The sequence below is a fragment of the Podarcis liolepis genome, assembly GCF_965112155.1.
Source record: "Podarcis liolepis genome assembly, chromosome: 1".
Taxonomy (NCBI): domain Eukaryota; kingdom Metazoa; phylum Chordata; class Lepidosauria; order Squamata; family Lacertidae; genus Podarcis; species Podarcis liolepis.
Genome location: NC_139554.1, coordinates 120,382,297 through 120,399,446, shown reverse-complemented (window position 1 = coordinate 120,399,446; position 17,150 = coordinate 120,382,297). Strand labels below are relative to the sequence as shown.

At 43.8% G+C, this 17,150-nt stretch overlaps 1 protein-coding gene across 1 annotated transcript in view; it reads right to left on the bottom strand.

Moving 5' to 3' along the window:
* NAB1 (NGFI-A binding protein 1) overlaps positions 1-17,150 on the bottom strand; it is a 50,796-nt gene that overhangs the window by 28,666 nt on the left and 4,980 nt on the right. The window contains exon 2 of the mRNA XM_083468918.1: positions 9,142-9,975. Coding sequence (XP_083325044.1) covers positions 9,142-9,960 — 819 coding nt within the window. The 5' untranslated portion in view covers positions 9,961-9,975. The remainder of the gene's footprint in view (positions 1-9,141; positions 9,976-17,150) is intronic.

The following is a 17,150-nucleotide window of genomic DNA, read 5'->3' as shown; positions in this document are numbered from 1 at the left end:
AGGATTCTAAATTTTACGGACCCAGAAGCCCGGAACCTTGTCCCACTGCAACATAAAGAAATTACATTAGCCAAGGCTGAGCCCAATATTCTTTCCCCTCTTCACAATTTCCAAAGTGCCACACTCAAGACCAACAGCCGTGAATTCCTCTCAGTGACTACAAAGACCTTGGAGTGAATCTTCGCATCAGGAACGAAAGCTAAATGAAGTGAGAATGTGGTGGCTTATGCTGACATTCGCTACATATTGTTCTGTCAGTCTACAAGAAGATAAGATTTGGAGAATCAAGCAGGTATTATAAAAGTCTCTAAACACTGAGAACTTCAGAAAGAATGGATTTCATATGAATTAACACTATGGCAAAACTCTTGCTTACCCAGCAGAAGCTGTCTTAGAACACTGCAAAAGGATCTTTGAATTAGCTCACACAAGAGAGCTGCTTCAAAAGGTGCTTTTGCACAGCTTCAATTCCCTCAAAGCTGACAAGCGGGGACTAAATTCTGCTGCCTTGGGCAGATCTTATTTCTGCATATCCTCCATTGCCTGAAATCATAAAACAACATTTAAATCAGTGGGATTCACCTCCAAATGAAGGTATTGTCTCAATATAAAAAAGTGGATATAAGATTTAGTCCTATTCACTGACATACATCCTTTTTAGGTCAGACTAATTACATATCTCCTTTCTCCGTGGATGCAACGCATCTTAAACACACACACACATTATGGTTGTTGATTTAAAATCACATACTTTTATTTCAGTATGTCAGGGCATTTCGTATCCTATCTTTTAAAAATCTCTCATCAGAACACAAATCCATACAAAAACAAAGAATTATTATTATTATTATTATTATTGCAAAACTCTTGTAGGTTGATTGGTACCTCAAAAAAAGGAAAGGAAATGGAAATTGAACTACCACCAGCTTAGACTTACAATGCCATAAATAGAGGGTAGAGAATCCTTTCCGGCTCCGCAAGGCAAATCTGACAGGTGGGTAGGTGCACCATTCTGGTGGAATCCCACACGCTTTGCATGTCTCACAGAAGCCATCTTAGAACACTGCAAAAGCATCTCTGAAGTAGCTCACACAAGAGAGCTGCTTCAAAAGGTGCTTTTGCACAGCTTCAATCCCCCCACAGCTGATGAGAGGGGACTAAATCCTGCTGCCTTGGCTACGTGATCTTGTTCTCTACTGGCCAATGCAGGATTAAACCTTAACCTCCCACCCATCAGATGATATCACCAGTGATGTCAGCTGAGGAGTGGGTGGACACAGCTTGAGGGAAATGGCATTGGGGGCCAAACTGACGGACCAAGTGTGGCTTGCGGCCCAGAGGTTTGTCACTCCTGCCATAAACCCACAAGTAATCCAGCCATGTGACAAACTAAATGCTATAATATGGAGGGTACTTTTTTCAAATAAAGCACGAGCCAGTTAAACGCATTTCACTGCTCTTACCAGTGAAATTCTGCACCTCACAACTGGCTGATAAGATGTTGGTGGTGGGGTTGTTTTATAAATAACCGTAGCATTTATAGTTTTAAAAATGGAGTGCAAGTGATGTTTGTGGGGCTCTAGAGTGCTATACACAGGACACACAAAAAACAAGCTCCACTACCTCCAAAAATAGTAAAGAATAAAAAAAATACAAGGTTGTTGATACTGAATTCTTACCAGCTGGGGTGACGGTCTTTTGGATTTCTCTTTCTTCTTATCACCGATATATTATTGGTGTGTGTTTTAATTATGGTTTGTAATCCGGCATACTGTTATGAAATTGTCACACCCTTCGGCTAGTACAATAAACTTACTGATGATGGTGATGATTTATCTTGTTACTGCAGTCCTTGATCAGCCCAAAGGCGATCATTATGAGTGATGGCACCCATGAGTGAAGCAGCGGGTGAAACACTCACAATAGCCTTTAGACCAGGACTGGGGAACCTGTGGCCCTTCAGACTCCCATCAGTCCTAGTCAGCATGGCCAATAATCAGGAATTATGGGAGTTGTAGTTTAGTAACATCTGGAGGGCCACAGTCCTGTTTTAGACAGTCAGTCAGTCAGTCACCAAGGAACTTCTCTCTAGGAATCAAATGATTGCAGACACCCAATATCCAGAGCAGAGGTGGGGAATCTGGATCTGGCTGGCAGGTCCACCTGGGCAAAGCCTGATTGATGTGTGGGGCCACCCTCCTGCCACATACTTGATGTCACAAGGACTTAAGTACCGTATTTTTCGCTCTATAACACGCACCCGACCATAACACGCATGTAGTTTTTAGAGGAGGAAAATCCGTAGGCATGCCACCCGTAGGCATTGCCTCCATAACACGCACAGACATTTCCCCTTACTTTTTAGGAGGAAAAAAGTGAGTGTTATGGTGCAAAAAATACGGTAACTCATTTTGCCCACACAATTCTCAATCAGCCAAATGCTCCTCCTTTTATCGGTATTTGCATTTTTTGCCTAGATATTCTTGGAATTGAAGAGCCCCAAAGGCATTTTCTAAACAAAGATTTAATTTTGCGAAAGTATTTGCTCGGTATGTGAACTGGAATTCCTCTTAAGATATAAGAGGGATAAAATATAAACTAGTCTAGGTATCACATTCATTTTAAGAGCATTGGCTTTTCCCCACATGGTCAGGTTCAATGACTCCCATCTGTCAATCTATTGATACCTCATGATATATTTTGTTGACGTTTCATGACACTAATTTAGATAAGTCTCGCGGCATTAACACACCTAGATATTTAATGTTGCCACTGCAAATATAAACCTGGTATTGTTTAAATGTTTGAACCAAAAAGTTGTTTCCTATTAACATCAACTCCCGATTTGGACCAGTTTATAGTGTATCCAGAGATATTGCCAAAAACATCTATTTTGCCCACACAATTCTCAATCAGCCAGTTCACTCAAAGGCATAGCCCGCAAACCTCAGAACTTGCCACGTCAGGCACAGCACTCCACAAGACCAGACAACCAGTTGTTTGCTGGGCCTTGGGTATATGGCCTTGGCCCAGTATACCTGAAGGAGCGTCTTCACCCCCATCGTTCTGTCCAAACACTGAGGTCCAGCGCCAAGGGCCTTCTGGCGGTTCCCTCACTATGAGAAGTGAGGTTACATGGAACCAGGTAGAGGGCCTTCTTGGTAGTGGCGCCCGCCCTGTGGAACGCCCTCCCATCAGATGTCAAGGAGTCAAACAACTAACTGACTTTTAGAAGGCATCTGAAGCCCTGTTTAGGGACGTTTTTAATGACTGGTGTTTTAATGTATTTTTATCTCTTGTTGGAAGCCACCCAGAGTGGCTGGGGAAATATTATTATTATTATTATTACGCACAGGGCTTGGCAATCGTGGGCACAGCGCTTCCCAAGCACTGCGAGTCAGCTGACTGCCTTCCATGCAAGCCCCACTATTGCCTGTCCCATCATATATGACATCAGCTGGCAGACCTTATTATGTTGGAGGTTCTGCATTCCCACTCGAGGGACAGAAGACCTTACAACAGTCAAGCGTTAGAAACTGAGATAGAAAAGCTATTCACCACATGGCTCCTGACGTTTTGCAGGCGCCAAAACAAAATATCTAGTCACTTTTTTAAAAAAACAGCAACACTTTTTTATTCTTCTTCTTGAAAAGCATGAACCACTCTAGTGCTATGTGAGCCAGGTGATCTGAGGCATGTTGCATGGGCCAGTGCCAGCTTAAGTCCTCGTCTTTTGCCATTGGCGTTATTACAGAGGGCCTTCTTGGTAGCGGCGCCCGCCCTGTGGAACACCCTCTCATCAGATGTCAAGGAAATAAACAACTACAGTGGTACCTTGGGTTAAGTACTTAATTCGTTCCGGAGGTCCGTTCTTAACCTGAAACTGTTCTTAACCTGAAGACCACTTTAGCTAATGGGGCCTCCTGCTGCCGCCGTGCGATTTCTGTTCTCATCCTGAAGCAAAGTTTCTGTTCTCATCCTGAAGCAAACCCAAGGTACTATTTCTGGGTTAGCGGAGTCTGTAACCTGAAGCGTATGTAACCTGAAGCGTATGTAACCCAAGGTACCACTGTATCTGACTTTTAGAAGGCAGCCCTGTTTAGGGAAGTTTTTAATGTCTGGTGTTTGGTCGTGTTTCGGGAAGCTTTTAATGTTTGATTCTTTTGGAAGCCGCCCAGAGTGGCTGGGGAAGCCCAGCCAGATGGGCAGGGTATAAATAATAAATTATTATTATTATTATTATTATTATTATTATTATTATTATTATTATTATTATTATTATATTCTGTTGGGAGCCGCCCAGAGTGGATGGGGAAACCCAGCCAAATGGGCGGGGGTATAAATAATAAATTATTATTTAGTGGGTCCAATGGCCAAGAAGGCGGTTTTCTGCACATGTCAAAGAGGGAAGGGAGGGGCAGATGGGGCTCACTAACCTGGGAAGGTAGCCCAACTCTGATCTTTTGGTGCCACGCTGCCCTGCAGACCAGCTGACTGGCGAGGCATTGGAACCATGCCATCCAGATGATGTTAGGCCCCAAACATCTCCACTTCCTCGCAACAGGCGGGTTGCCTGTCGCAAAATGCACCAGGCACCCGGATAATTTTGAACGCTGGCTTACAACAAACCAAAGCAGCCTGTATGCCCTTTGAATAACACTGGCTACTTTCTTATAGGTCTTAGCGATACAACGACACACAAGATTCCTACACCTGCAACTCAACATGATGTTTTATGCAACACTGAGTACTATCAGCAGTTGCAAACATCTGCCAGACATAACCTGCTTAAGGGAGAGGATGATCTGGCTGAGGTTTGGCATTTTACAAGACAATAAAGATTTTAGTCTCTTTTGAAATATTGCCCAGGAACTCTAAGTCGGAAGTTCCACCAAGGTCAAGGAAACAGTCCCAAGCAAAAGCATATAGGATTGCGTCTTAAAGCGTTAATTTTATTAGAAGAAAAAAAGTTGGTCATCCACAAGTTGGGTGGTTATGTTAACTTATAAAAACAAGTTAAGAAACCATGAAACAATCAGACAAACTTTCTATATCATTCATTACAATGCATCAAAAGTTTTTACGGTGCTAAGAAGGTTTCTATAAATATGAACAATTCACAGAACAGTTCTTCTCTTTGGCTTTTTTCCATGGAACATCAGTTAAGTCTACAGTTAGAATTAAGAAAAAAATAAATTGAAAAGCAGAAATGAAGAAAATACCGCCAACTATTAAAAACGTGTGTCGGCTCTTGAAGGCAGCTGTTCTAATTAGTTAGCAAGCCAAATTTAAGCAGCGTCTGAGTCAACTTTCCCTGGTTTTTCCCCTAGGCTGCCCTAGGGAGAGACCTTTCGCACCAGTGACAGCTTTGCATTCCAACTTGGGAGGTATAGGCAATCATTGCAGGTAGGCAATGGAAGAAATTTGGTGTTGCTGTCATTGCTGCCCTTGTTAGTCAACTGCACCATCGTGAAGGGGGAGGGGTAAGTAAGATCCACATAAACATTGGCATTCTTTGCTTAATTGAGTATTTGACTGCAATCAAGTAATAGGCAGTCAACTGATTTATCTTTGGCCAGTCGATTACAGTGGTACTTTGGTTCCCGAACGGCTTAGTTGTCAAATAAATCGGCTTCCGAACGCCGCAAACCCGGAAGTAGGTGTTCCGGTTTGCGAAAATTTCCCGGAAGCCAAACATCAAACGCAGCGTGAGTGTAGGAAACTCCTGCTGCCAATCAGAAGCCGCGTCTTGGTTTTCAAATGGTTTCGGGAGTTGAAGGGACTCCCGGAATGGATTGAGTTTGAGAACCAAGGTAGCACTGTATAACCTAAATCTGACCAAAAGAATAAGTAAAGGTAAAGGGACCCCTGACCATTAGGTCCAGTCGTGGCCGACTCTGGGGTTGCGGCGCCCATCTCGCTTTATTGGCCGAGGGAGCCAGAGTACAGCTTCCGGGTCATGTGGCCAGCATGACTAAGCCACTTCTGGCAAACCAGAGCAGCGCACAGAAATGCCGTTTACCTTCCCGCCGGAGCAGTACCTATTTATCCACTTGCACTCTGACGTGCTTTTGAACTTCTAGGTTGGCAGGATCAGGGACCGAGCAACGGGAGCTCACCCCATCGTGGGGATTCGAACCACCGACCTTCTGACTGGCAAGTCCTAGGCTCTGTAGTTTAACCCACAACACCACCAAATCCACAGATGAACACTTTAACCTTCCTGGCCATGCTACTGGTAGATCCCCGCGAGGTTTTGGTAGATTGCGGGTCGATCTCTGGCTCCCTTTCCTCAGCGTTGTTGAAACGGACTCCTGCTCTGCCCTCCATTGTTGTCTGATCAGTAGAAGGGAAGATGGAGCTTTCTCTCTGTGGCTATTTTCATTCAAAGCTATATTATTGAGAGTGACACTTTTCCTTTGACCCTTGCCTTTAACCCCCACCAAAAACAGAACATCCCTCCTAAGAAAGTATTTGTATAAAAACGGGGCTATCCTTCTATCTAAGAAAAGCTCAACAACTTAGACCTGAACCCCTCAAAAACGGGGCTTTTCTTCTCCCTAAAAAAAAAGCGGAGGTAGATCATTGCCAGATTTTAATTCTGAAAGTAGATCGCAGTCTCTCGGGAGTTGGCCACCCCTGTCCTAACCAAATCAATTTAGGTGGGAAATTGGAACAAAGTAGAAAAACCTACGTGCAAAGCCTACTTGTTTCAACTATGGATTTCACTCTCATTTAAAAACTTGATGGAAGAACGAAAACACATCACCAGATGAAGATTCCACCTCAAAGTTTTCTTCTACAATCCAAGCAACCACAACTCAAAATATGCTTCCTTTTGTTCAGTCCATTTCAGCATCTGACTATAGCTCATGCTCTTAAAAAAAAAAGTGCTAAATTTTTAGGTGGTGCACAAATCAAAACCTTTTTTTTATCTTAAGGAAACCATGGCTTTGAACCCAACTTTTGTACCTTCCTTATAAGGGAAGTAAAATCTTTTAATAGCATTGGATTAGCGTTTCACATCACAGTGCAATTTGTCTGCATCCCTGAAACGGCCACACTGCTATTCAGACATTTGTTTTTTCTGAAGGTAAAAGAGAGGATCTCTTTCGTTTTAGACTATAGTACACACATTGACACTATGAGTTTATATCCATCATGTGGTACAGGAGAAAATGTGTTTGTCTAAACGAGTTTTTTAAAAATCCACAAAACTGCTCAGGAGGTTTTTCGTCGAGAAGAAAAGAGTTTTGCAGCTTTAAAGTCAGAGGACCATTGATTTCCACAGAGCTCCAGCCAGTAAATTTAACTCTGGTGGGTGGAAGTACTATCACAACGCCCTTCTTTTTTTATCTTGCATTTTCTGAAAGGAAATACTTCGCTAGTTTTCCTCAAATTGTGAGGGGGTAAATGTTGCATCAACTGTAAAATGAAGAAATGCTGACACAATATTTGCTTTCTGTTGCATGTACTGTAACTGTTCATCAATAGTACCCAAACAAACAAGGATGGTTAAGCCTGGAATTTAAAGCTACAACGTGCAACATAGAAACATGCAATGTGGTAAAGAGATACTCCTGAAGCGAATGACTAGATTCATTCCTTTGTGAACTGAGGGACTTTATAATTTAGAGAATTCGGCCTACAGTCCGCTAGACCCTTCCTTGGAAATGCAACTGTTCTTTGCTTGGACAATGATCAAAATTAATTTTAAGACTCGTGTATTAGGCCTTTCCTTAAGTGCACACAGTTCCTTTGGTTAAACTCAGAGTTTCCTAAACTTGGGTCTCCAGCTGTTTTTGGACTACAGGTCCCATGAGCCGTAACCACTGGTTCTGCTAGCTAGGGATGATGGGATTTGTAGTCTAAAAATTAAACAGTTGGAGGCTCAAGTTTGGGAAACTCTAGTCTAGCTTAACGGAACAGGCTACTTGCACTGCCAATCTTTACCAACCAACCAGAGCGGGAAACAAAATGTTTATCACTTTAGTTAAGATGTCAGACTCTGCAAGATCACACAGCAACCTTCAACAATTTTGGGCCAGGATATCTGAAAGACTGCCTTATCCCAAATAAAGCTGATTTAAGATCTAGCTGTTATGCCCCACCAAGAGTTTCTGTTGGTGAAAACAGGGGCAGAGTCTTTTTTGTGTTGGCACCCTGCTTATGGATCTCCCTTCCTAGGAAATTTAGACTGACTTCATCTTTGTTTAGCTTTAGGAAGGCCACTGAAACTTTCTTACAACACCCAGTTTTGGGTCAGTTTTTAAAGGCACCCAGCAGAACGCAGGAGACAAATTGACTTAAGCCATGCCTATCTTTAAGGCCACTGATATTGCTGGTCGTATAGTTATATAATCCATTAATTCCAGACTGTTTTTAAAGGTGATCCACACCTGCCCCAGTTTTTAATCTGTTTCTCACATTGTTATTTTTAAGCTAAAGTGGGGACCTTCTTTGGGTTAAAAGGCAACACATAAATAATTGCACAGAATAAAAACAGCAGCTTTCCATTTAAAGTGCCATTTTAGCTATGCAGCCTGTTCTTCAGAAAGACCCCTGACAACTTTCAGGTTAGATGATGCATCTTTTAAAATGCGCCCAGGTATTATTATTATTACTACTACTACTATTACTATATCGCCCTATACTCGCAGGTCTCACAAGATAAAATCAAAATATAAAAACACAAAATACATAATCAATATATTTTTTTTAAAAAACTAACCCAATAACACCCAACCCATTTTAAAAGGGTATTGGATGTGAATCAGCCAAAGGCCTGGTTAAAGAGTTCATTCTTGCCTGGCACCTAAAGGTGTATAATGAAGGCGCCATGCGAACCTCCCTGGGGAGAGCATTCCACAGACGGGGAGCCACTGCAGAAAAGGCCCCGTTCTCATGTTACCACCCTCTGGACCTCTTGTGAAGGAGGCACACAAAGAAGTACAAATATTATGTTATAAGGTCTTGCTTGCTGCCTTAACAATTATTACTGGCATGACAAGATTTGGATTTTCTGTGCTTTCCCTAAGAAAAATGTAGTATCTGGGCTGGTGCGGCCTGAGGACGAGAGAACCTCTGAGAAGAAGACCGGAAAAGAACAGGGGAAACTGATTCTTGCTCGCGCCATTTTACCTCGTGGAGGGTGAGATGCTTGCCATCTTTCCTTTTCGAGTCAAACCTGCCGTATATTGCACTGAACTTCCTGATCTCCTCCTCTTTGTGAGGGTCCTCGTCGCTCATCTCAAAGATGTGGCCCACCATCTTGGCCAGCTTTTTGTTGATTTTCAGCAGTTCCTTCACTTCGTTCAAGTCACTTTTGGGGAGGGTGGGAACCATGCGCTCGACGCACTCGGTGACCGACAGGGCCGCCGCCGCGTCCAGGGTTTCCGTGTTTTCCTTTGGTGAGGCCGGAGAGCCGGCGTCGGCTGGGGAAAGGCTGTGTTCGCTCTCTGTAGTGTGGTGGCCTTGCCACAGTCTCGTTTCGCTGCCGCTCTGCAGCGTCAAGTTCCCCACCCCGTCGGACTTGCCCGCACCGACGCTCTGGACGCAGGTGGTGGCGGCACATTTTGGAATCTTCAAGTGAGGCTCCCGGGTATTACTATTCCTTTCGTAACTATTGCATGAGATTCCCAACCAAGCAGGAGATCCTTCCGGTAACTTATATATTGGGATGCTACTGACCGGTAAGGAAGTAAGAGGCTGGTTAAAAAGGCCTGGGTTTGTCACCCAGTCTCTCAAAGCCTTCTGCAGTCTTCGGACGTGAAGAGGTTTGCTGGCCATGCCGACGAGCGCCATGATCTCCAGGAACTCCTCTTCCCCGGCTTCACACAACTGCTGGACGTCATCCCCTCCTTGCTGAATGAAGGCATCGAAGTAGAATAAGAGGTTGGCTTTCTGCAAGATTCGGTACAGCTGCAATTCTCCAAGGGTTCTGGGTAACGCTGTGGCCATGGTGGGTGGAGAGCCCTGCAAAAGAAGAAGAAGAAGTAGAAGAAGAATGAGGGTAACAAAATGAATATCCACTTCCAGATGTGTTTTCCAACCCTCGTTGGTTCTTTCAAAACGTCTGTGCTTTGGGTGGCAAGGGAGGTTTGCTGGTGAACAAACTTATTAGTTACAGGATCTTGCATGGTACAACAAAGAGAGTACAGTGGTACCTCGGGTTAAGTATTTAATTCGTTCTGGAGGTCTGTTCTTAACCTGAAACTGTTTTTAACCTGAAGCAGCACTTTAGCTAATGGGGCCTCCTGCTGCCGCCACGCCACCGGAGCATGATTTCTGTTCTCATCCTGAAGCAAAGTTCTTAACCTGAAGCACTATTTCTGGGTTAGCGGAGTCTGTAACCTGAAGCGTATGTAACCTGAGGTACAGGATCTTGCATGGTACAACAAAGAGAGTACTGGACTGGGACCTGGTTCAATGTTTAAAAAATCCAAAAAAGCCTAATCATCTTCAGTGTTTGAAATTAGCCAGGAGCCAGGCGCATTTTGCACCTGGCTATTGACCACATGCGACCAAGCAAAGATGCCTAGGTGCGAGGATGGCGTCTGACATCACCATATGGAGGTTCATGCCTATTCGCATAATCGGAATGAATTTCAGGAAGCAAAATGACTTTCCTGTGCAATTCTGAGCAGTCACCATTAAGAAAAAGTGGTCAGAATAGGCCAATATGTATGTAGTATCTGCCCAAGTCAAATCGTAACAGGCTGCTTTCTGTGAAACATTAACCTTTATTAATATTTACAATTTTAGATCCAGGGAGCAACAACAGACTGGTTCTGCCATAAAAGGCATAAATCCCCCCCCCCCAAAAAATAGATGCCCCTTTTGCAAACTAGTGTTAAAAACAGGGAGCTGGGGACTAATCGCTGCTACATAAAATTATTAAGAAGTGTATTTGTATACAGAAAGTAAAATCGAGCTGCATATTGTGAGGGCCTTCGATTACTTCTGAACTCCTGTTTCTGCGTGTGTGTGTGTGCACACAGGAAACCAAATGACACGTAGCAACAGTTCTCTTACTGTCCCTGAATCAAGTGACTTTTCCTCTTTAAGCTCTCCAAGTTCTTAACCTAGTTCAAGGCTGTCATCTGCTCAGACTGCACAGAAAAAGCATCTTCGGTTCCAGAAATTCATTCTAACTATGCAGATAAAATATAACTGATAGAATTCTACAGGATGTGGTGTTAGTGTGTGAAAACAAGCGAGATCCAATGATTCCCCGAGCCATGTCCCTCCAGATTGTGGAGATGTCAGGGACCATCCTGGAGACAGGTTGTAAGTGGTCGATAGCCAGGTGAAAAACGTGCCTAGCTGATTTCAAAACACTGATCAACAGTTACTTTGAACCACTTCAATTTAACTTAAGATACTGAAGGGCTAGGGACGCGGGTGGCGCTGTGGGTTAAACCACAGAGCCTAGGACTTGCTGATCACAAGGTCGGCGGTTCGAATCCCCGTGACGGGGTGAGCTCCCATTGCTCGGTCCCTGCTCCTGCCAACCTAGCAGTTCGAAAGCATGTCAAAGTGCAAGTAGATAAACAGGTACCGCTCCAGCGGGAAGGTAAACGGCGTTTCCGTGCGCTGCTCTGGTTCGCCAGAAGCTGCTTAGTCATGCTGGCCACATGACCCGGAGGCTGTACGCCGGCTCCCTCGGCCAATAAAGTGAGATGAGTGCCGCAACCCCAGAGTCGGCCACGACTGGACCTAAAGGTCAGGGGTCTCTTTACCTTTATTGAAGGGCTATTCCTTTAACTTTTTGACCATTTAAACTAAGGGTAGAGAATCTTATGCCCAAATGATGAACGTGGCCCCGCTATCTGACTCGAGAACTCCCCAGAAACCGTATCCCTCATTAGCCCTGCTGCTTCACATCTCAAGTGTTTTTGCCTGGCTGAAATGTGTCCTTGGACTCAGGTTAATGCTCCTTGCCTGTCCGGATGGAGAGAAGATGGGTGTTTGAGAGAGTTTGTGTACAAGTAGCCCACTGTGCAAAGGTAAAATTAAAGATTTGTTGCTTCGCCCACGTGCAAAAGCACGAAGAGCTCTGGCTGATTCCCACACACAAAAGTAGTTTTGCTGCCTGTGAACTTTTGAATCAACAGAAGACTTTCTGAAGCAAGCACAGAATGTAAGTCAAATGGTTAAACCTAAATTTTTTTAACACAAGGATGTATCTGCTAAGCTTTAAAAAGTCTCCGGCTCCTACAGATCTCCAAAAATCACACAAGAAAACTAATGAAACTAATACATTAAATAAAAAAGACATGAATAAGTTAAATTAAGCCCATTTTCAGCTCATCACTGATACATTATCTGCCAACTTGTAAATGCTACACCAGAAGTGTCTAAACCTTTTTCAAAGAGGGCCAGATTTGATAAAGTGAACATGCGTGAGGGCCAACCAAAGTGTTGAGGTGTTGTGTTTGGGGGGGGGGGATTGAAGTGGTTCAGCTTTTAAAAAAATAATTTTACCCCAATAAATAAACTACCACATGGGCCGGATTAAATCTACCGGTGGGCCAGATTAGGCCCCCAGGCCAGACTTTGGATTTGGACATGTATCTGGCCAAGTCAAATCGTACCAGGCCGCTTTCAGTGAAACGTTAACATTTATTAATATTTACAATTTTAGATCAAGGTGGCAACAGAGTGGTTTTGCCATAAAAGGCATAACCCCCTCCCAAGAGATGCCCTTTTGCAAACTAAAGTTAAAAATGGGGAGCTGGGGACTATTCCCCGGCTACATAAAATTATTACTAACTATATTTGTATATAGAAAGTAAGTAAAATCAAGCTGGATATTGTGAGGGTCTTCGATTACTTCTGAACTCTTGTTTCTGCCTGTGTGTGTATGTGTGTGTGTGCACATAGGAAACCAAATGACATGTAGCAACAGTTCTCTTAGGTGCTATGCAGATTCCACGTTTGGTCTTGGGTTCTAGGTATAACCTGAAGCCCACATAGCACCTAAATGAGTCCTGTTTGGAGGTCTGCTACCTCTTCCCATAAGAACAGAAGAAAAGCTAGCTGATGGCCCATATAGTCCTGTAATCCCTTTCCCACAGTGGCCAACTAGAGATTGATGGGAAGCCAAGAAGGTGGGCCCAAGGGCAACAGCGTTCTCCCCACTTATGAGTCCCCCACTGCTTCCAGAAGTGGAGGCAGAGCCTAGCTGTTTTGGTTTGTACCTATTGATAACTTCACCCTCCTTGAATTTGTCCAACAGTTTTTTAGAGCCATCTAAGATGGCGGCCGCCACAACAAACACATTTCACCTTAAGACTGTAACCAGAGGCAGACTCCAGGGATTCACCAACATCCAACCTTTTCTCCAAACACCCACCATCCCTGAATATGGGTTGGGTCCAGAAATACATGATCTGTATGGGACTAGCAGAAGGTGACTTTCCCAACCCACCCGCACAACACTTAGAAGAAATATGGGAAGGTGACTGGGGATCGGATATAAGAAAGTCTGCTTCTATCAGCCAGCTTTGCATGCTCATCTCTGAACTTTTCAACTTTAAATTTTTTTTTGGTACACTGCCTCAGGTGTCCGGAAAGGCAAAGTAGATCTGTTTTAAATAAAAATTGACTCCCGTGGGAAAGTCTTAAAGCTTGTGCTTAGCTTCCCTACTGCAAACAACGAAAATGTGAACGGTGCAATTCTATAGACGTCTGCTCAGAAGTTGGCCGCGCTGTGCCTAGGCCTGACTCCATCATGACCCAAATTATTAATGTGCTAAACCTGAACCTGTTCACAAGCCAAAATATCTCCACCTGTTGTTTTGGTCTCGCAAAGCATTAAGTCAGAATGGCGTTTCTCAAAGGGTGTGGCACGCCACACTGGTGTGGCAAGAGCGGACGGCAAGTGTGGCGGGAAAGTTCAAGAAGAATCAAAGAAACATTTAAACATATCAGTGCAGTAAAGTATAGTGTATGTTTGTGTTTGTGTACACACACACACACACACACACAGACAGACAAGCTAGAAACAGTATCCATGCTTCTCTTCAAGAGCATTGGCTATTATTCTACAGTTCTCCATGGCACAATATATTGTGAATGGAGATTTTCAACTCTTGACAAGTATGAAATATGAAAAAAGAGAGAGAAAGGCTTCCTTGTGTTGATGAGATGAGATTCTGCTTGCCTCAAGTGCAAATGCAAATGAGATTAGCCAGCAGAAGCAAGCTCACACCTCTCATTGAGTTTGTAGACACACTTAAATGTATTTATGCAAGCGGCTCGCTTATAATTATACGGTGGGAATGGTTCATGGCCGCCTTATGTAGCTGCATTGTTTTATACTTTGTGGACGTCCCATGATCATATTATAAAGTAGCTGTGTTCTATGTGGGGACTCTGGGGGTGTCAAGGCCATGCCACGGCACAGCTGACATTATTATGGGAACCAAATGCACTCCAGTGAGTGTCTCACAGTAGCTAGAACTCCCAACACACTAAGGAAAAACCAATGCCAAGTTTCCAAGATATGTGTCCCTGGATTCAATTGCACTTTTAAGCAAACCTAGGGAGGACGGCATTGTAAGTCTGCAAACTTCAGAATAGCTACTTTCAGGGTGGGGGAGCCCAGCTGCAATCAGTAAGCCTTACCTCTGAGTAAACACCAGTAGGATTGTCCAGTTTACATCCCTTAAGGAGCCTGGCACAATGCAATACTCTGAGCAACTTTAAACAACACTACTACCCTACCAGGCCTGAGCTTCCCCAGATTTTTGGGCCTGGGTTTCATTTCATTACCACTCCATGCCCTCTCGGAGGCTGATTGCTAGTCTTCCACTCAGTGTTAGAAACTCAGATATATAAAGCTAGGTGCCAAATGGCTCCTTAAACCAGGGTTACAGGTGCAAAAATGGAATGCCTAGTTGCCATTTAGGAGCCAGACAGCTCAAAGGTTGTGATTTTCGATAGGACGTTTTGGTTCCTGAAATTGGCCCCGTTGTGCAGATTAAAATATCGCATATCGAATTCTAAATGATGTGTTGCTAATACAGTGATGCCTTGGTTCTCAAATGCCCTGGTACTCAAACAACTTGGAACCCAAACACTGCAAACCTGGAAGTGTTCCGGTTTGCAAACTTTTTTTCGGAAGCCAAACATGCTCCGTTTTAAGTTTTACGCTTATGATTTGAGTGCCACACTTCCGTTTTGAGTGTTACGCTGAGGTCTGTCTGTTTTTGCGGCTCTTTGTGTTTTTGTGACTGTGTGGAACTCAGTTTAGCTACTGATTGATTGTGTGTCTGCAGTACATTGTTTATTGCTTTCATTTTATGGATGAATGGTCTCGTTAGATAGTAAAATTCATGTTAAATTGCTGTTTTAAGGGTTGTTTTTAAAAGTCTGGAACGGATTAATCCGTTTTGCATTACTTTCCATGGGAAAGAGCGCCTTGGTTTTGGAACGCTTTGGTTTTGGAACGGACTTCCAAAATGGACTAAGTTTGAGAACCAAGGTACCACTGTATGTGAAAACAGGCAAGACCTGAGGATCCCAAGGCATGCAATTGGCCTATAGCCAGGTGCAAAATGCGCCTGGCAAATTTCAAACTCTGATTCCACTCATAACAAACACCTTTCCAGTGTAAAGTGCAGCACAAGACAGGAGGCGGCAAAGAACGGGAGAGCAATTCCACCTCAGTACATACTTATAGTCTGCCTCCCACTTTTTCCCCTCGCCAATCCAACAAGCTTCTCCTTTGCACACAACATATTAATTAGGGTTGTGCATGTATGGCCTTGCATGTTTCTGAGAGCACCAAGGCCTCTTGTGCTCCCATAACCACTTACATCTAATCAAGGCCCAACAACAGCCGCACAGCGGCTAATCCAAATTCCAAGCTCACGTGAAACCATGCACCAAGTGGAAATCCAAGATTTCACCCTGCCACGTGGGACTTAACAGGAAGGGAGGGAAGCAGATGCTCTGGATGGAGCGTGGCCTGTCTGCAAATGGCTCCCGTGCACTAAGAATGGTTCATACAATCATGGTTCGAAATTAGCAGGGCACCAGGTGCGTTTCGCACCTATGGATTCTCCATTTACAAGCACCTCAAAAGGTCTGGATGCCATTTTTTTTCACGTGGACGACACTCGAGGATTACTGAAAGGCATGTGCTTTGAAGCCTCAAAGTATATGTTGAGGATAAACAGTATGCTAAGGAGTCTAACAAGAAAGACTAGAGTGTTTTGAAATTTGAAGTATGGTGCCAATATTTTTATTGTAAACACCAAATTAAACATGTATTATAATAATAATAATAACAATAATAATTTATTATTTATACCCCGCCCATCTGGCTGGGTTTCCCCAGCCACTCTGGGCGGCTTCCAAAAGAATATTAAAATACTGTGGTACATCAAACATTAAAAGCTTCCCTAAACAGGGCTGCCTTCAGATGTCTTCTAAAAGTCTGGTAGTTGTTGTTCTCTTTGACATCTGGTGGGAGGGCGTTCCACAGGGAGGGTGCCACTACCGAGAAGGCCCTCTGCCTGGTTCCCTGTAACTTGGCTTCTCGCAGTGAGGGAACCGCCAGAAGGCCCTCGGTGCTGGACCTCATTGTCCGGGTAGAACGATGGAGGTGGAGACCATTAACCATTTCTGCTAAAAATGTGATCCTAACAATGTGTCACTTATGTGAATTGTGTACAGTGGTACCTCAGGTTAAGTACTTAATTCGTTCCGAAGGTCCGTACTTAACCTGAAACTGTTCTTAACCTGAAGCACCACTTTAGCTAATGGGGCTTCCTGCTGCTGCCGCGCTGCCAGAGCCTGATTTCTGTTCTTATCCTGAAGCAAAGTTCTTAACCTGAAGCACTATTTCTGGGTTAGCGGAGTCTGTAACCTGAAGCGCCTGTAACCTGAAGCGTATGTAACCTGAGGTACCACTGTACTAGTTCATGCCTATCAAAATAATAAATAAAAAATTTTGCCGACCCCCTCCCCATGGCAACTAGACATTCTGTTTTGTCATCCACAACCCAGGTCGCAGGAGCCATTTGGCTCTTAGCTTTTCTATCTCACTTTCAAACACTGCATACAATGCATTTTTTGTTGTTGTTGTTCAACGGCCACAGCTTCACAGATCAAAAGGCATGGGTCGAATTCTGGGTATC